This window comes from Thermobia domestica, chromosome 2, assembly GCF_964235325.1.
Source record: "Thermobia domestica chromosome 2, izTheDome1.hap1.1, whole genome shotgun sequence".
Taxonomy (NCBI): Eukaryota; Metazoa; Arthropoda; class Insecta; order Zygentoma; family Lepismatidae; genus Thermobia; species Thermobia domestica.
Window position 1 is genome coordinate 249,932,547 of NC_137455.1, and position 21,078 is coordinate 249,953,624.

The 21,078-nt window shown below is 36.0% G+C and overlaps 1 protein-coding gene across 8 annotated transcripts in view; it reads right to left on the reverse strand.

The window, feature by feature from the left end:
* The window catches only part of homer (protein), a 444,718-nt gene that overhangs the window by 183,450 nt on the left and 240,190 nt on the right, over nucleotides 1–21,078 (reverse strand). For all 8 annotated transcript variants that reach the window (XM_081748567.1, XM_081748571.1, XM_081748572.1 and 5 more), the window contains one exon: nucleotides 2,392–2,548. In XM_081748567.1, coding sequence (XP_081604693.1) covers nucleotides 2,392–2,548 — 157 coding nt within the window. The remainder of the gene's footprint in view (nucleotides 1–2,391; nucleotides 2,549–21,078) is intronic.

The following is a 21,078-nucleotide window of genomic DNA, read 5'->3' on the forward strand; positions in this document are numbered from 1 at the left end:
TCTATAAAAATTTTGAAGTCTGTGGGAGTGGCTCTCAACCTAATTCATATCTTGACCAGTTCGTATGAGTGCAAGCTCGAGTGACTACGAGCCCATTCGAGAGAGGTGATTGAGGGCCCAAGTGACCGCGAGCGCGAGTGATTGTGAGAACAGTTGAGGGAAGTGGTCGGAAGCGCGAGCCCAACTGAGGTAAGGGATCGCGAGCCCAGTTGAAAGAAGTGAGCTCGAGCGTGAGCGAGCCTAGTGAAAAATGGTATTCTGATTTTTGTGCATAGGCTGTTTTCGCTCACGCGGTATTTGCATGAACTGTTTTTGTCCCTGCGCGGCTTCTGTCCACGCGCTGTTTTAGTTTACGTGGTATTTGCTTGCGCTTTTTTCGTCCTTGCGCGGTTTTTGTCCATGCGCTGTTTTTGTTCACGCGGTATTTGCATGCGCTGTATGGGCTGTTATTGTCCACGCGGTATTTGCATTCGCTGTTTTTGTCCACGCTGTATTTACACACGCGGTTTTTGCCCATCGCTGTTAACGAGTTTTTACCTGGAACGGATAGAAATAGTGTACAATCGAATGATCTTAACATGTTAGAAATGTATCGATTTAAAGAAATGAAACGTCAGAAAATGAGACTATGGGACTTTCCTCTAAAGGTGTTAATCTGCATTGAAACCTAACTTATTCTCACAAAAATACCAATATCTCGTCTTCACCTAATTTCACTTATTTTCTTTCCTCTTATTTCCCTATTGCATAGATGTTTCCGTGTTCATCCACTTCCGCACATTCACTTAACTTTTAAACCTTAAGGGCAGAAATTATGACATTAAATGTAAGCTTTTGTTTCTTTCCATTTACACCCTTCTAGATTGTATTTAGATACTCACAAAATTAGAATCAACTGTCATCATTAATACGCTTTTTCGTTTTTGTTCTTAATAACTTTCCCATGCTCATTTTGGACCGCAAGCACGTGTATACTTTGTGAACATAAATGTAACATTTTTCTGAACTACAGAACGTACGCTCTTCGCTAAGTAGATTTTCGAATCATTTGCCCTAATCTCTGTTTTGACAACATTTCGGATTTCTGTATCTCTGAAATCATTCGTTTATGATATTTTGTTTCTATGATGTTTTTCTTGCTTAGATGACCGTCATCAAATGATATTTAAAGTTGAGACTTGGTTTGCAAGTGTTATCAACTTTTTTTGTTAAACCGTGTTGTGTGTGGTTGCATAACTGCAGATGTTAAAATTAGTGTTAATGTGAAATTTACAAATGATAATGCTCATTTACACGACATAACAGTTTAATAAACCGATAATTAGACATTTTCTATCAAAACATGTCTTCTTTTTTCCTATCCGTACTTAAGTGGTACCGGCGCAACGGATTTTATAGAAAGAGCTGGATTATCGGAACCCTGATTTAACTCTGCAACATGGATATTTAGATAGAGAGAGTACTAGTTCCTGTGATATTTCATTAACCACCTTTCATATGCCTTATAATTTTCGAGTTAGGCAGCCTCAAAGTTAAACTTTTCTAGTTTTCGGCATTGCCTAACTTTGAAACAACGTGGTTTTCGTCCTATATTCATATGGACTTTTTAATTTGTTTAGGTGTGAGGATTTCACCAGTGGATTTTGGCTACAAAATAAACGAACACCCTGTATGTGTACTCACAAACGCGGTTGTGTGGCGGTCTTTTGCTTCCCGTTGGAAAGATCCCGCGAGCTTCTGTGTTTTCAGATAACAAATAGTCTTGTTCATTGGTCAAATGAGACAGGGTTTCAGCTCCGTGCCGAGAGAACAGAATGTGTATATTCTTGCCGCCAACAAACCAGCCGTCTGAACCTAGACCTGTAACTTAGTGGTACGGTACTCGTCTCTCGTTTGTTGATACAGTCCGATTCCTAGGTTTGACCTTTGATCGCCACTTAATATGGGCACACCAGTTTCCGAGCTACGAATATCATCCCACCGCAACTGGAGCATTGATCGTATTGTTCTGTCACATTGTAGTTACTTCGTTCTAAGTTAGATTATAGTTGTATTGTTGTATTGCTTGCTCAGCGTGTTCAATTCTACCAATGTAAAGTTGACTTCGCATGAAATTTTCTATCTTTTAAATTGGATTCAAAGCTGATTTAATGAAGAAAATGTTTAATTACAAACTTTTCCGGCCGTCCAGTAACTTGTATTTATTTACTCAAACAATTCTCTTGTTGCGATCCAACTCAGATTACGTCTTTATTTTGGAGTAGCAATGCTGATGAGAATTTAACGCAGTCATTAAATACTGCAAGAGTATTTGATTATTACGTAGAAGCTTCTTTCACTAACAAGAAAACAATTTAACATAGAAGTATTAATTATCATTGAGTTTCTTACTTTAGTTCCCTCGACACTAATAATTCTGTACAAACTCCTCGTGGAATCGTAAAAGAAAGACACATTGACTGCGGCAGTGGAAGCAGATATCCAAGATCTCTTAGTCTTCGGGTCGATGTGGAAAACGTGCGCCTTGCACGTGAAAATTGGTTGCTCACTGAAAAAAGAAAGAAAGAAAATAAAAATTAGAGACCACTGATTAAAAGTGCAATATTCGCACAGTTCTTACATAAGAATACACATGATACTTTTATTTCTTGTTACATAAACACTTTATTATATTACATCAATTTTTCACATCACAATCACACTCACAAACATATTAGAAGCCTTAGTTGTTTGATTAATGAATTGTACAATAATTAATGAATTAAACTGCTGTGTTTCTTACTAGATATAACATGGATATTTCTTTAATATTTGGTAGAGCCACCTTCGACCTTTATCAGTGTTTCGATTCGTTTTGGCATACTATCAATGCATGTTTATACTGTGTCTTGCACATGACTATGGTGATACCACACCTGAATTACTTTTTCAATTAGGCAATTTTTTGTCGTTATTTCTTGCTTTGCCACTTCTCTTTCCAGTAGTTCCCAAACATTCTTTTTATGGAATTCATATCGGGAGAATTACTTGGCTACAGAGGCATTTTCATTCTGTAGAAACTAACTGATTTTGCGGTATGGTATCATGCTCCATGCTGCATGAAAAGGAACGGTCTTCATTTGGGAACCATTCTTTTAGTTTAGGGAGTAACCTTCTACGCATTTCCCTGTACTGTTCTTGCCTCATTGTTCCTTGAACAACATACAGACGTCTGGTACCTTTGTCACTAATGGTAGACCAAATCATAATTTTTGTCGGATTTACGCACAAGATAAAACATTATTGTATTTTTCATTTGGATGTAATGTTACAGATTTAACTTATTATTTATGATTTCAAGTATATACTCGTCACTAAAGCGAACTGATCTCCAAACTTCTAATCTTTATCTTAGGAGGGTTTTTGGCACCGGTGTCTCTGGCGGGGGGGCGGGGACGAGGGGGATGCGTCCCCCCAGTATTTTGAAGTACAAAATTTTCAATATTTTATTCTAATTTAATTTATGTAAGGGGAGAATAACATATAAATAATAATATTTATTTGGAATATAATAATCAGGTTGCGCAATGATTAGTATATAACAGAGTTCTTGATATACCTCAGGGGGTCCGTGAAGGAAAGCAGAAAAGTAACAAATGGAATCGAAGATAATAAACAGGTTGGGCTAGTTACGTAGTCCCATTTAAATAATTTCTTTGATGTCCCCCCTCCAGATTTTACATGCCAGAGACGCGAGTGGTTTTTGGCCAAAGAAAACGTTTGCGAATCATGGATCAGGGGTTAATTTTGGCTTCTTAGCAGTTTTGCGTGCCTTCAAAGTTCATACCAGAAAGCCGACGCCTTAGTGTTCTTTCAGAGGCTTGAACACAACTATTTTCACATTTCTGTTTCAGTTCCTTTGCATTAGCAAATCTATTTCTGAGACAAATGTTCAAGCAACGTAAGGATCTTGATGTAAACATTGTTTTGCTCTCACATATGTCCTTCCTTTATAGTTCGCACGGTTCACCATAGTCCATGTTTTTTCTAATTTGTGACAGATGCTTCAGACACATCAGATCTTCGAGAAATCTCTCGATTTGAATACATTTTAGTTTGTATTAATGTTTTTATTCCAGCAATTTTTCTCACTATTAGGTCACGTTTTTTTTTTTTCATGATAAACGATAACGCTCTGCTAAATGTGGCGCAAGAACGATCCATTTCTGGAAACACAACCTTCACTTAGGGCTAACTCAAACTTGAATTTATCAGCGGCATGTTTGTTCAACAAGTCCAGTGATGCCAATTTAGCTTATTTTAGGCTAAATCTAGCCTATTTGGAGAGGCATTTAGCCAAAGAAATCTACGAAATGCTTACCGCCTTAAATATAGCTTATTTATGAAACTCTTTTGCCACTTTTGGGTTTTTCGTTAGCCGTTAAATTAATTCTAAAAATACTTTTTCTTTGAACATAAAGTGTAAGTTTTAAAAATTAGTCTATTAATTGATTTCTCTGGACAGAGGTTTTATTACGCAACGAACACGTTTTTCGTTCTTCTCTCTCCCCCACCCACAGATTTGCAACTACCTCACAAATCAGAAAGAATTCGACTCAGAAAGAATTTTAATATCGTCTCCGTAACGGCTCCATTTGTTACTTTTTAATTACAGTAGAGCGTCGATTACCCGAAGTAATTGGGGGATATGGGTGTTCGGAAAACTAGTTTGTTCGGATAATCAAACTGTACATGTTTATTTGCCAAAAAGAAGTACTGTACAGTAAATTTATTCATAAAAAGAAGTGTGCTGATTGTTGAAACACAACGACTGGCGGCTTGGTCGGTCAGCAGCGCCTTATGAAGGCCCCATTAGAAGCAATGTTCCGCCAGCGGTGGCTCAGTGCGGCGACTACTGTGGGAAACTTGGTTTGGGAGTGAGGGGAATGATGGACGGTAGGGTGGGAGAGTAACAGGTGCGAGCGAGTACACAGTTCGGTTAAGCGGTCGTTCGGTTGACCGACGTTCGGATAATCGACGCTCTACTGTATCCTAATTTTCTTATTCCAATGCAAGAGCGAAAGTTTTCCAATACAAATTTAGTAAACTGTTCGGGTCTTCAAGCCACAGACATTGTTTTTGTTTATTAAAGGAAACAAATATGGTATCTAATTAGCTTGCAAATTCTCAATGCAATCATGACGATTCGTATGGGTATACAGAGAGATAAGATGTGTTGATAAGGACTACGACCTACTGAAAGAAGTACTATTGAAAATTGGGACAATGGCAATCTACACAAACATAACCAATCCAGCGATGGTGCATCCTTAGTGTTTCTTTTAGAAACAATGTTCCGGGGGGGAGGCACTGCTGGTATTATTCTATTTATTATTATATTATAAACGTATTATTTTGGTCTCCTCCGGGGGGCACTCTCAAAGCTCTGGGGGGAGGCAATGACCCCTAAAAACATGCCTGGAAGAAACACTGCATCCAATTCCAGCGCCTCGGCTAGCTGCCAGGTAATCGATGATGACTTATTTCAATTGAACTGATAATATGGCTGTTAACTTTTACAAATCAAGTGAGTTTTTGATGGATTTTATTGTAATTTAAAGTTACGTGTGTTGCTTGTTAGTCTTCAGCGAATAAAATTCAATGGTTCAAATTGTACTATATCTCACTTATAATCCTACACACAAAATAGGATTTAAAATCTACAATGTGGGTTATACGTTAGCAGTTGTTCAAAATCTAGCCCTTTTTTGCGTAAAAAAGCTTATTTCTAAAGACCATCTATTCCCGGTTCGGCCTAAGCTCTAAATTGCGATAAACAAAGCCACGTGAAACCAAATCTCGTTGAAATGCTGTTGGCCTACCGACGCTTGTATTCCTCCGCAAAATAGTTCATATAATTTGATTATTACTTTCACTATGAAAATTCATATAAAACTGCTATATTATTATCAATGGCAAAAATACAATACGGATTATCTAGTAATACTGCAATCGAGTGTGGTTAATGAAACAATAGAAATAAACACTAAGCATGCGCAGTAATTATGGCGCGAATTCAACTGTGGAGGCGTATTCTGCTTTTAAGTCTGAAAGATGGATGGTATGAATCCCAATTCCGCGAGTGTTGTGGTGAAACACAAACAAGGTAAACCTTTACTCACTAAGCAACAATTGTTTACCAGCGAAATTTAAAAAAAAAAATAATCTTTCGAGTTTTTTCTTTCTTTTCTGCTGCTGCTGTAAGTAGAATATCTGGACAACACGAGACAGTATTGTCAAAATGCACGTGTATAATTTGCTCCTCCCTATGGGGAGTGGGAGTGATACATTACTAGCCAATCGTAATTGTGACAAGCGGAAGGATACAAATATTTGTTTATCGGAGTTTAGAGCTTACGCTGAACAGGGAGTAGCCTATTTTCTTCCGAGGTTGTTGGCAACACTGACAATGATGTTCGTATGTTGTTGGTACTGTTTCTAACAACAGCATCCTCTTTTTATTGATAACATAGCCGTTTTCCATTACAACAAAGTACAGACGCAAAGAACCTAAATGAAACATACTATATATTGTCAATGGAAAGCGAATATTAAGATGTCCACTGTTTCAAATACACAAATTAATGCATACATTACTTTGAATTATTATTATTATTATTATTTTATTATTATTATCAATGTATATGTTTTCATATTTGCTAGGTTCAAATAACATACGGAGAACTTTTCAGACAACTGATGGTCATATTTTTATATTTTACTTTAAAAACATTTTCGAAAAAATCAAGGTGCATCTAAAAATACGATCAGGGACTGACTTTAGACATAGATATATTTTAATGAAGCACCTGCTCAGGTATAATCATGAACCCCTCGGTTTAAGTTTTCCCAACTAAACCGCGCGAATAATCTCCATGTAGACGGCGTATTTTGTGCATATTAGACGTCTCCATTTTATTATTCGTTTCAATACTATTCAGAACACATTATGAACTGCCCTCCTTGCTGGACTGCTTGTTAGCGTGTGTGCGCCTCCTTCTATATACCTTAGCTGCTAACAAGGTAAATAAACACAAATCAAGTACAGTGGCGGCTAATGTTAGTGTTGCAGCGTTGCGCAACGACCAAAGTATTTCAAGAAAAAACTATTATTAGCAATAGTAGTAAAGAAGAGAAAAAATACTTTCTAATACTCCCATATATACTTTAAATAACATTTTTTTTCTTTACTTCTGTAACTGTCCGTTTCGTTAATCCGTTTTAAAAAGCGAAAAATAATCCGTCACAGAGTCTCTTAATTTATATTGTGTTGCAGCGAGCATGCAACGACCAGATTCCTTCAGAGCGGGAATTGGAGCAAATGTTAAGTCTCCTTTCCCCTATCTCAGAAGTTAAAGGGTCTGGTCGTTGCAGTGCTTCTGCAACACAGCACGGTTTCCAGTGAATGATGTTTTTCACGCTAAATAAGCTTTCTGAATTTTATTTCACTAGCAATTAACAAATGGAATTTGTTTTTATGCATTCAAATTTTTTAAAATTATACTGATAAATTATACTGTACTTATACTGAAGCAAATCAATATAATAACAATTAAAAAAAAAGTAGAAAAGAGCAGAAATCAAATGAAAGTAGATACGCATTTACAAGTTAATTCTTAGCTCATTTAGATAATGAAGGTTTCTTCTACAGTAATTTGTGAATCAAATATTAATACGTCAATATGCAGAATCATCTCCCCCTCTGTGGATAGTATTTTAGTATATACATATTTCTTTTATAAAATAAGTATATTTTATACTCTTGATAAAACTATATGGTGGGGAACACCACATTGAATTTGGGACTAGTTAGCAATGCTCAGAGGCATAGCCACGAGGAGGCCCACCGGGTCCGGACCTCCAAAAATTTCGAAACTCGACTAGCATTTGTAGACTTTCTTGACGAACTATACTTGTTTAACAGAGAAGTGATTTACGTAAGCTGATTTTATTTTACGCATCATCATGTACTCTTTCTTTTCTTATAGAAATAATCGTTCTAACATTTTTCTAAAAATATAGGTGACCAGTGTGCGAATTAGATAATCTATATTGGGGGGGGGATAAAATTAGGCCAACAGGACGTAAAGTCTGAAGGTGCAATAATTCAAAATGAGACAATAATGCCTTACTCCTTATTTATATATATATATATAGGTGGCCCAAATGTAGGTATACACCCCTGCATTGATCAAGAATAACATTCTAGCTTATAGATGTGTTTGCTTCAGCTGTTCCGAGCTTAAGATATAAGTTAAAAAAAAAAAAAAAACATTCAGAACAAATAGTGAAGAAACTAAGTCTACCTAATGGATATTAATAAGAAATTATATTAAAAGCAATGAGTCGATCAGTACGGGACTCTATATCTACTTTTGGACCACCCTGCATATATATAATATGGCATCTGTAATAAATAAGAAATTTATTAATTCAATAAATTAACGACAATAACTATGTACGTATATATTGTCTGGCATGCACACACCCCATCTAACCTTTCTGAACGTGTTTAAATGTTGTACCCGCATTCTCTAAGGTTTATTTACTTAATTACTTAATAATTCGGCCCGAGCGATAGCCATGATCACTAGCATATGTTAATTTTTCCACTCATTGAGATCTTCCACTTCGCGTTATTACACACAGCTTGCAAAAGAAAACCTACTTCAGTGTTATGAAAACCACTAAAATTATCGGTTAAACCGGACATACTTTTAAAAAAATTATAGGTGTTAGCCTATCATACGAGAAATAGATTGTTGCTGGTCCCGATTTCTGGTATCAAGGTCAAATCGAAAGCTAAATATTAAAATATCTCAATTCAAATTTCGAGATTGAGCTCCTACTCCCCACTAAAACTACGCTCTTCACGCTTTTTCTCTCCCCAAATATCGATTTCGTGATGGAGATCAGGAAGTCAACACTTAAGGGAGACCGGGACACATTTGCCAAATTTTTTTAATTGCATGTGTGGTATTTTATCTGAAACCTATTTATAGGTAAACAGGATATAATTTTCTTCCTTATACGTTTATGAACGAAGTGAAACAGGTATTTTTTCACAAAATGAATATTGAATTTCACTACCAATGGTTAAGTGTGATCATGTGACGTTGGAAAATGTGCCCCGTATGCGGGGCAAGTTGGCCAACCTACTAAAACTATACAGGGGCAAGTGTTCCAACTACTTCACATGCTAAAACACAGGTAATAAATCGTTAATTTTACTGAAAATGTACCTTTTGTTTATTACTTGGACAGTATAGAGAAGTGAGATTATGGTAGGCCTAATGAACAAGTTAACAAAAGCCATCATTGTTTGAATCACAATGAACGCGAACAAAAAATACATCTCCCTTTGTACAGTTTTCGTGTGCCCAGTTGTTGCATTTTGTGTACGTCATCCACTTCTCCTTTGCCTGAGAGCTAGGAAAAGTTTCAAAGCAATAAATGCATAAACAATCTTCATCACTCGAATTAAAGTTTTTTTTTTTACACAATAGACTATGTGGTCAATGGAAGCACGTATTCAATATTGTTTTTGGGGGAGGGATAGGGCCACAGCCGCTTCGATATTTGAAGGGGGTTGTTGTGACGTCATTTTTGCATATTATATGTCAGCATAGAATAACTTTTTTTACGTTCCCCCTAGCTGCGTGCCTGGTCACGGGCTACGTATTTTGTACCATACATTGTTATTTCGGAGATTTCTTTACACAGTAGGCTCTACATGCATTTGTTATAGTCCTACTAAAATTAGAGAAACTGACTGAGACCGGAAAAATATTGGAATACATGCGCCGTATGTTGTTGGTAAAGCTGCCCCACCGCCATTTTTGAACTTCAACGGAACCTTGACGAGTAATGGTGTATTTTATTTGCTAAACAAACACATCATTACGTAAAGGAAGAACAATATCTTTAGTACATGCAATGTCAAATCAGTACGTTTAACACTAGTACATTTATTTTAAGTTTTAATGCAGACCTGCTACTTTACCCATTTTCGAATAAATGATTTCACAAGATCTTCTGCCTACGTCAACACAGCTACTCAACCGAAACTTGCGTAGATGGCGTGCCAAGCATTGCTACTTCAGCCAGTCCAACCGCAGGAGCGATCTACCGGATCCTTTCAGAACTAAAGCCAGTTGAAAAACGTGCCTCTATAGAAAACGTGCCCCGGTCTCCTCTACAATTACTTTACTGTTAGGTTAGAGATGAGTTGATTTACTATGTGCTACGTTATTCAAATAAAGGAAAACCTTACATTGAAGTTTTTCAGGCATTATTTGCGTGGATAGCAAACTGTACAGCGAAAGGAAAGATGGAAAAATGAAGGGTTAACTTTAAAAAGCCCGTTCCAGTTGAAATGCTTATACAGACGCGTACAATGACATGGAGAACCAGTCGTATTGACAAATGCTGAAACAAATCTTCAATTATGCGCTTATTCATCTTCATTAACATGTCTGCTCACTAGGGGCGCATCCACAGCGTGTACGTTAACATACGAGAGAATACCTATATCCTAGATTTTGAGTATAGTTTCAAAATTTCATTTCCGTAAACAGTAAAAGGCAGTAATTACTACGCTAATTATCACAAATTAAATGCAACTTTTGAGTTGCATACTCACAAACTACTAGGGAATAAGGACCATGTGCTAACAAAGAATACACTGGAAAATGAAATTAACAAAAATTAAAATAAGATGATACTCGATACAATGTAGAGGATGAATATGACATGTCCGTACTTCGCCAAGCATGGTGGAAGAAGCTATTTGTTTACTTCTTTTTGGCCAACCGCTAAGAACATTTACAAATCCATATGTGACTACGCAATTCAAATTCACGAACGATGACGAACTGAAGGGTACGAAGGTACGGTTGCAAGTAACAACCGTAGTCATAATAATATAGTTCAACTAAACAATGGTGAAAATAGTTGGTAAATAGATGGTAAGTAGAAAGACCAAAACTGAATGGTTTACATCACTCACTCATTTCTAAATACAGCTCGAAGATTAAACTAACAAGAAATGACAAACATCAGTGAAATTTGGCGTCATACTAAGCATAGTTTGGGGGGGGGGAGTGAGCATCCCCGGTGGGGATACTTCATCTGACTTCTTTGGGGAGAACAAAATGTGATTGAGGGGGAAAATCCCCCTCATCTCTCCCGGTAATTTGCACCCTGTAGGTGACAATAATTAAGAATTACTTATCTTTTCGAGTACAGTATAAGACAGGTTCGTTATTACGTAGACGTATTGGACCTTCCTCAAATAGTTTGGACCCCTCCCAGCTAACATGTTGTTCTCATATCTGGTGGGTTTCAAGGTTGCATTTCCAGAACGTATGACATTGATAAACATTGTTTCCCCTCATGTGGAAGTATATTGTGTTCATCGTACATTGCGTAACAACCAAGACGGATGATTTGGAATGTAGTTTTTTTTCTTTTACGCACATGTGTGTGTGTTGATGTATGAATACACTGAGAAAAATGATTGGGTTGAAATTGACCCTATTGGTGCATATTTTAACCCAACCACGTGGCTAAAACTGCTCCGACCCAAATAGGGTCAAAGCGTTTAGTTAAATTGGGTTGGAATAAATTCAACCCAACGTGTAGTTAAATATAGGAGTCCAACCCAACGACCCAATTGGTTTAAAATCGCTTAACCGGTTAATACATTTAACCCAACTTGGTGTACAATATGACCCAACAAAGTGTAAATTCCATTAACCCGATAATGCGTTTGACCAAACGTGTAGTTAAAAGTAAATAAACATGGGGTAAGAAATTACCACAGTGTGGGGTTGCTTGGAGAAGGGGAGTGTAAATAACCCACCAATGAGATAAAATTGACCATGGTTGAGTTAAAACATGACGAAATAATGGGTTAAAAGAGTAAATATCACAATAACCGTTACGGGATTTAACAAACCATGCGTTGGTTAGAAAGGTGACCCAACACTACACAATATACAATGATTACCACTTTATTATGTTACGTGGAATGTTATTCAACACCAACGATATCGCCTTCCGAGTATATCAGAAATAATTACGTACTGGCTGTGAATATTTTCATTTCTCATAGCCAGTAAGTAGTCATTTCAAAGCTTTTCGCAGTATATTTGACATTTGTGCAAAGCTACAAACAACGTTCTAAGTTTCCTGTAATTGGCCAAAATAATCGTTATTTAAACTTGTGAACAGTCTGACAATAGTTACACAGTAATGGTGGCGCCATCTGTTATTCTTATATGCTAAGACATAAGAATAACATTAGGAAGAAAGATTACAGCACTGCTATTCATGCATTGTGGTTTCGATGCAATGATTTTTTTTTCCTTTTGGTGCTACTTTCTTCCTCCGCAGCCTTCCGCTTGGACCGGAGCTAACGTTGCTATTGTAATCGTGCTCTGTTAAGATATAACTCTGTATAATTTCGACTGAATAGACAGTAAATAACAAACATGTGTTGTAATTTTTGTAGTACTTAATAGTTCACTTAAATCAGCTTCGATTAGACTATATGTTTCACGTATCATGACATTTTCCGTTAACCAGGTATGACTCAAGTGTTGGTTTAAAATACTCTACGATGACATATAGTCATTTTGTTGACCCAACGGTTAATGCAGTTGGGTTGCAAGTGACCCACCCATCGTTCCTAAAAAACCCAATTTGGTTTAAATCTTTTTAACCACACCGCATGGTCACGTTTCAACCCAATCATTTTTCTCAGTGTAGGGTTGCCAACTCTGTAAAATAAAAAAAATAAAAAAACCGGCACTTCCTCAAAATTCTCTATGATATAGGTCTCAGCGTGAAGTATCTCTGTTCGGACCTATCCATGGAAAGGAAATGTACTATCGTAAAGAAAAGTGCATTAACACATATATTCTGTATGTCCTTAGAACATTCACTAATAAGCTTAATAGATACATTGTGCTATAAATGAGAAACTGAAATTGATCAATCGGCATTGATCAATTTATTGTATTTACCAGTAACTATCATTTCTTTCGAAACAGATGAACAAAATATAATAATCTTTACGTGACAATTTTGGATTTGGAAAATGAAATTCACTCTTTAAACATATAGTCTCTACTTCAACTATAGCAAATTGCTTTAAGAAGTCCTTTTTCACAATTAATAAATGTATAAAATTCCTTGAAAGTAAATTTCAAATTTTCCCTGATACAGTCCCTGTCATCTCTCTAAAATTTTCTCAACAGGTGAACAAAATATATTAATCGTTGACAGATGGTGAAACGTAACATTTTTGAGTTTACAGAATGACAGCTACTTTTCAATATCTATACTTCGAACTAGACACAAATTTGAAATTAAAAAAAAAACGTTAAAAAGGGGCTGGTGAGAAGTTTGTACCCGTCACCGGCTTTAATCAAAATAACAGCAATTTATTCGGCCAGGCCAATGAAAAGCCGACCAGTTACAGCCCTATGTATGAATATGTGACATTCGCAATTCATATACCAGTATCTCTTTTGTATCAGCTGTTTTGCTTATTAGTTATTAGATTTAATTTTATTGTGTGTGCTTTAATTCTGTACATAACCTGCAAATTCTGAATGAATTGCATAACATGACTTCTGTAAATAACTTACAAAAAAAAAAAAAAAAAAAAATGCCCAGCTTTCAACTGAGGAAAAGCTTATAATTAAGGCTTAGACAAAACAAAGTGCAATTAAGGAAAGTGTTCTAAAAAGAAAAACGGTTTAAATTTACAGAACATCTTATGGCAGTAATGTTGTATGCACTAGATATATTTCCACAATTTATTTTAAATTTCCTAGATAAATTGTGAATAAACCGTGTTCAATGTACATTTTTTGTAACATTAATCTCTGCTACGAACTCTCTTCAGTCTACACTGAAGAGGAATTCGGATCACTGTCAGGGACTGAGTTTGCTAGAATGAATTGTTCACAATAATCTAGAAAAAATATTTAGTAAATTTACAAAGCTTATGAAAATAATATTAACTGTACCTATGGGGTCAGTAAAAGAAGAAAAGTTTTCTTTTTTTTTTTTTACATCAAAAAGAATCGACACTTTCAAGGAATTGAATGTCCCAAGAAAGGTTATCACCATTGGTTATGCTTTCCATCGAAAAAGACCTGACAATAAGAATACTCGAGTTCAACCAGCATGTATTTGGCAGATTTGTTCCAATCAAAGAGAGAAGAATGAACTTACTAATTAACTAAGGTGATTAATCGTTTTAACTGTTCTGCATTTTTTTATTTTTTAAAAACAGAATTTAATTTAATTTAACATGTCACATAGAATTTGGATCTAAAGTTATGCTGATTAGTCAATGAGTCAACTTTATATCTTCTGTCCCCCATCGTTCGTACTGCAACACCCGAAACCACAATCCACCGGCCGCCACTGATCAAGTATATAAAGTTGTCCATTATGTACTTTTTTCACAGGGAACTTAGACATATAGTGTTACTGGTTAACGCTGCTATACTATTTTTCGAATTGACATCAAAGTTGCTATTAGAATTATCGTATTTTCCACAAATTCTGCATCGATTGTTACTTCTAGCAATCTATAGATTGTCACTAAATTCCTCCGACACATAAAAGTAGATACATAAAGATAGGATGAGGCAAATATATTCCATAAAAATGAAACCGATCTTGTGGTTCATCCAAAAACAGGGAAACGGTTGAACCGATTGAAATGAATATTTGAATATAGTTATAACCAACTTCGAATGGCTTTTATATCGATTTGATTAAAATGTCTATCCTAAGGGGCCATAATTTATGCGAACAATTAAAGATCTCACGAGCTCTTGAATGAAATGGTCGGAGACGGATTATAGGACTTTTGATACTTTGACTTGGATTAACGTCAAGGTGACCAGACGTCCCGTTTTAGCCGGGACATTCCCAAAACAGGCTGTCCTACAGACCAAATAAAAAATTATCGACCGGTAACCCTACTATCTGCCCCATCTAAGATATTTGAAATTATTATATACGAAAAAATTTACTCACATGTACGGTCAGTAATATTTCCCTTTCAACATGGTTTCATGCCAAAGAGGTCAACCGTAACTAATCTCTCAGAACTTACACATTTTATAGCTAATCAAGTTGATAAAAAGGAACAAGTAGATGTAATTTATACAGATTTCTCCAAGGCGTTCGACGTAATTAATTACGATAAACTTCTAAGCAAACTTGTGACTTTCAATTTTTCACAAAATCTTCAACAACTTACAGCATCCTATCTTTACCAACGCAAACATCGCGTTCGATACAAGAATATTTTAACTAAGGAATATGTCGTAGACTCTGGTGTGCCTCAGGGATCGAACTTAGGACCTCTGTTATTTATACTATTTCTTAACGATTTACCATCTGTAGTAACATCTTCCCACAAACTTTTGTTTGCTGACGATCTAAAAATCTATCGCAGTATCTCCACGGAATTAGACGCAATTTCTTTGCAAAATGACATTAATGCTATTTCCCAATGGTGTGAATCAAACAAGTTGCTACTAAATATTAGAAAATGTAAAGTAGTATCATACACCAGGAAAATAAACTATGTACGCAATATGTATACTATTAATCAAACGCCAATTGAGAGAGTGGATAATGTTACTGATCTTGGAGTCACTCTGCAGTCAAACCTATCATTCGATATTCATGTCAAAAGAGTAATTGGTGAGGCCTTTAGGAATCTTGGCTTTGTGATGAGATTAGGAGGTGACTTTTCTAATACTAATGCTCTCAAAACATTATACACTGCCTATGTAAGGTCTAAGGTGGAATATGCAGCGATAATATGGGGTTCTAATAGTAAGAAATATATAAATAAAATCGAAAATATTCAAAATAAATTTGTGCGCTTTTTGACATATAAAGAAACAGGTATATATCCAAAATTTGAGAACTACGAAGGTCTTCGAAACAAATATTCATTACAATCTCTTGAAAGCAGAAGAAGTCATTTCATATCTTTCTTACATAAAATAATTCATGGTGCAATAGATTCAGAATATTTGTTATCAGAAATAAAAATTCGCGTCCCACATAGAGCAACGAGACCCCATAATGACATATTCCATCTCTCAGCGCAAAGGACTAATGCATTAGATGTATCGCCTGTCAGAAAAATGTGTATATTGTATAATAAGATGTTACAAGAACACCCAGATATAGATATTTTTAGTTGCAAACAAAATTTTCATTTTACATAAATTTGTTGTGTTCTGTATATCGTGCTATTTGTATTTCAACGTATATTTTGCTTTCATATTATTATTTTATTATTTCATATGTGTATTTTAGTGTGTATTACGATAGAATTGAGGTCATATTAGTATGTTATGTGTATTTTAAAGTGTATTAAATACACTTTACAATAAGGGAAAACTGTAATTAGGCATTTGCCTGTTGTTTTTCCGAAATAAATAAATAAATAATAATTTATTTTCAACCGTTGTCCCGTTTTTTTCTGATTCTCAAACGGGACGCCTAAATGTCCCGTTTTTAAGCAAACATGACCCAGGTATCCCGTAATTATTATTCAAAATATAAATGATCAATGCTAATTCTATACTCTTCGGTACCAACACTCATTGGGAAGGTTCAGCCGTGCCTAGAACTGAATACTCAAATGAGAATTGAGTGTTCTGTGGTTCAAGTGGGAATTGAGTGGGAATTCTGAGTTTTGAAGTAGTTAAAAGTATTTTTGGGTGGTACTTAAGTTAGAAACGCTGTGTTATCATTCTTACTTGTGTATTTTGTAAATTTAAAACACTGCTGAGACTCGAAATGCAATGTGAAAGCAACCCCCTTCCCCGTCGCCGATTCGTATGCGTACAGTTTTTTAAAATAAAAGTTCTGGCCACCTTGATTAACGTGGAAGTTGAGTTAAAAAGGCATTTCATCATATAGTATGATGTACATAGCATAATTACATTTTTTAGTTGAAGTAATGAGACTGTCATTACAATGGATCGGTAAACCTTCCAGTGTATGACGTGTGCAAGATGTTTCCGCTGGCTCCATTACTGTCTGACCCCGTTGCGGTTTTCCCTTATAGATACGGCTCGCTTTCTATGTTCGCCCGCTGCACCACGCAGTAATGTTATTTTCTTATTTGCCGACTCTTTTATACTTTAGCCGACGTAAGACGAGAAACTTAATACATACCTTTTCACTTATCCTTTGCTGATTTATCCTTTACTCCAGTACCGTCTATTTCTCTGCTTGTTTGTTCATTCATTCATTCACCAGTGGTTCATCGATGCTGGTAATCTTCTTTATAACGTGTTGAACTTGCAGCATGAACCGAAAATTGAAGAAATGTTGCGTTGGTGCAATTTAAATTTATGGTTTCTCGAGCGATTGAGTATTTTGATTTAGATCATTACTGAATTTAATAAATATTAATTAATTGAATGAACATATGAATTTGATATTGTAATTTTATGAAAAGTATAAAGATTGAAATCTTATCTTTGAAGTTTTTTTTTTTTAAAAAATATGAAAAGTTAATATTACATTGTGAATATTCCCATGGCGCTTACACGTATGCAAGCCGGAACTGTGTATTTCTACAAGCTTAGCTTGTTCCTTCCTCATTATCATTCCACTGGATAATACTTTTTTTTATATTGATATCATGGGCGCCCACAGAGTTTATCAGTGATGATTATCGCATAGAGAGGAACCGACTTTTTAAGCTGTGCTCGCAGAAGTAACTCACAGGGGCGTCGCAAGACAAGAAAGAGTGGGGGCGCATAGAGTATAAAATTCGGAAGTTATTTGAAAATGGAATAGGATTAATGGCGTTGTTAGGAACGGATATGATTTTACTGTGCTCGTGGGAACGGGATTGTGGCTTATGGACGTCGGAAGACATAATAGGAGTGGGACTTGTTTTAGGGGAGTTGGACCGCACTTTGAGGAAGTTACTAAACCCGCTTGGCTACGGAAGCACTTAGAAAGAAATGCGTTATAATACTGATAATTGTATCGCTCCAAGCGCAGATTGACACTTGAAGTTTTAAATAGTCATTTTCGGTCTTTTTCAGTGATTTCTACTTAAGATATTGATTGATTTTGCATATTGGAACTGTGCATGAAGTGTGCAATTAATATTGACACTTCTCTACTTTTCTATGTAATGTCCTAGGTTGCCAATTATGCAGAATACCAAACTGTTATAATCAAGTAACAACTGATGTGGACATTTTTTCAAGCTGCCGGGTGTTTGAAAGGGCAATTAAACGAGTTTTGACGGAATGTAGCTAGGTTGTACGTAAAATTTGTGTCATATTGTAGATCTTAGTACATTTTGGAGGCCTCTGAGGGGAATGTGTTAAGTGGAGGAGAGATACAATGTACAATGTAAACTATAGGCATATTTATAAAGATTATAGAGAAAATTGACGTACTCATAACATATAATTTACTTAACCCAATCTTGGACTTCGCCTACCATTTTATCCTATAAGGTAGAGACCTGCACGGGCCGAATTTTTCGGCCCGAGCCCAATCCACCCCGAATATGCCTAGGCCCGGCCCGGCCCAGCCCGGGCCCGAAAAGTTTTGAAGATTTTCGGCCCGAGCCCGGCCCGATAAGTTTTTTGAAATTCTTGGCCCAAGCCGGGCCCGGGCCCGATAAATTTTAAAAATTTCATTTTGTAACATTTTTCACGGGCACACTTCTTCAACGTTTGCCTTTATTCTAATTATCGTTTAACGAAAGTCAATAATTATTGCAATTAATCGGCCTCAGCCCGGCTCGACCTGAAGAGAAATCAGTGTCGGCCCGGCCGAAAGAAATAACACAGTCGGCCCGCGGGCCGGGCCGGGCCGGGTTTCGGGCCTCGAGCCGAGCCCGGCCCGTGCAGGTCTCTACTATAAGGTTAGGCAATTTGGTATGGCATTGTTGTAGTGCTGGAATGCATACCATCAAGGATCTGAATTGCATTTCTAATGGGTAACAGCCAAAGTAATTTAATTTTTCGATTAAAAGAATACTTGTGTGTGTGTGTTTTACGTATTGCGGAATGAAATAATTGCTTGATACCATTACTGGAGATTACAAAATTTTAAAATACTAGACTACTGAATCAGTTTACGCTGTAGTAGTATATTTGCTGTGCAAATATAAATTAAACTAATTTGTTTGATCTAATCCTCAAACCAATTGATAGCACGAAATTATTGTTTTGTCTATACTATGGAGTTTGTATATAAAAATATCCAGAAGTTTTAACATTTTGATGATGAGCTTTAGACAATCTTATTGACAGGAAAATATAAAATAATTTTCAACACGGTATTTACTATTCCCTTAGCTCTGTATAGGAGTAATAATGCTTACCAATTGATATTTTTTCTTTTGCTATTTCCTCTCCACACCCTTTATGGACATTAGGCGGACAGGGGCGTCATTTAGGGGGGCAGGGAGGGGCATTTGCCCCACCTGAGTTTGAGATGTATATAGATTTTTCAATAGAATAGTAGTAAACAGTGACAAACGCGAAATTTTACTTATATCACGGAGTCTTGCCCTCCTCCCCCCCCAAGCAAAATCTGAAATGACGCTCCTGGGCGGATTCTATATGAATCTGCTTTTCCTGTAAAACAGTAATTGTTTCCCCCATGGAATTATGTATGAATTCCATGATTCCTTATTGTTAGTTCAATCTGTTGTCATTAAGACTTTTTATCACTATCTTTGAATTTGTTTTATGCTACCGGTTTTTTGATTTACTATTTTGAGTTATATATTATGATTTTCTTTATCTACTTCGGTCTTATGCTCCTTGCTATTTAATACTAGATAGAATATTACCTTTAGATAATATGGCCTAATTAATTTTTCCTCTTTCCCTATCTATCCCTCTGGTTATTTCCCGCCTTCTTCCATCTCTTTTCTTTTCCTCTCAGGCTATTCCCATCCACATAACTAAGTATCCTCTCTTCCTCTCTTCCCCTCCCCGTCTCTTTCTCTCTTGCTATTCTCATCTTCATATCTATTTCTTTTTCTTTCCTCTCTACCTCTTTGGGTATTTTCCCCCCTTTTCTCTATACCTCTCTGCCTATTTCCCTCCTTATCCATCTCTGCCCATGTACATCTCTGGCTATTCTCATCTTCATATCTATTTCTTTTTCTACCCTCTCTTTTTCTTTCTCCCTTTTTTCCTCTTTGGCTATTTATCTATTTGTTGGTGTTTTTCTATTATGTTTTTCTTTGCTTTTGTGATATGTGAACTATTAGAATTCTATCTTCTGCTTTTATTTGTTTCTTTTTATGCGTTTATTTATTCTTTGTCTCATTCCTTTGTTGATTATCTTCTAAACCTAACTTTGCTCTGTATTTTTAGCTTTTTCTATGTATTTTTCTATTTGTCTCATGTGGATTGATAATATGAACTAATAAAAACTCTTTCGTGTTCTTTGTGTGTATCCTCTATTTCTATTTGTTAGTCTATTTACCTTTTGCTTTTCCATGTTTCTCTTTGTTTTTATCCTTTGGATTTATATGTAATACTTTGGTGGTATGAATTATTTTAATTTTTTTCCTTTTCCCTGTTCTTTCTACAGTATTCCTATGACTTGTACTAAGACTTACTGGTTTCGTCCTATTATTAAAAATTCTTTCCTGTTTATACCTTGCAGTTACATATATCATTCCATATCCTTTTTTTCCCTATGCCCTAGTAATTCTACGAACAAACACTTTAGCTCTACCTTTCTCGCGCTAGATATGAATCCTTTAGCCGTTTTTTTTTTTTTTTACTGACTTCTCACTCTTTTTGCCTAAACTTTATTGGTTTATTAAAAAAAAAACCTTCTAGTAGTTTCAGATATTTGCCCCTTTTACATGTCTTCTGATAAAACCTAATGCTTCTACTAAACTTATCTACTTGGCCTCGTATGTTATCTATCACTTAAGTGGACGTCTTGGTCGTGCTTTAGCATGCCCCGTTGTATTTGATAGGT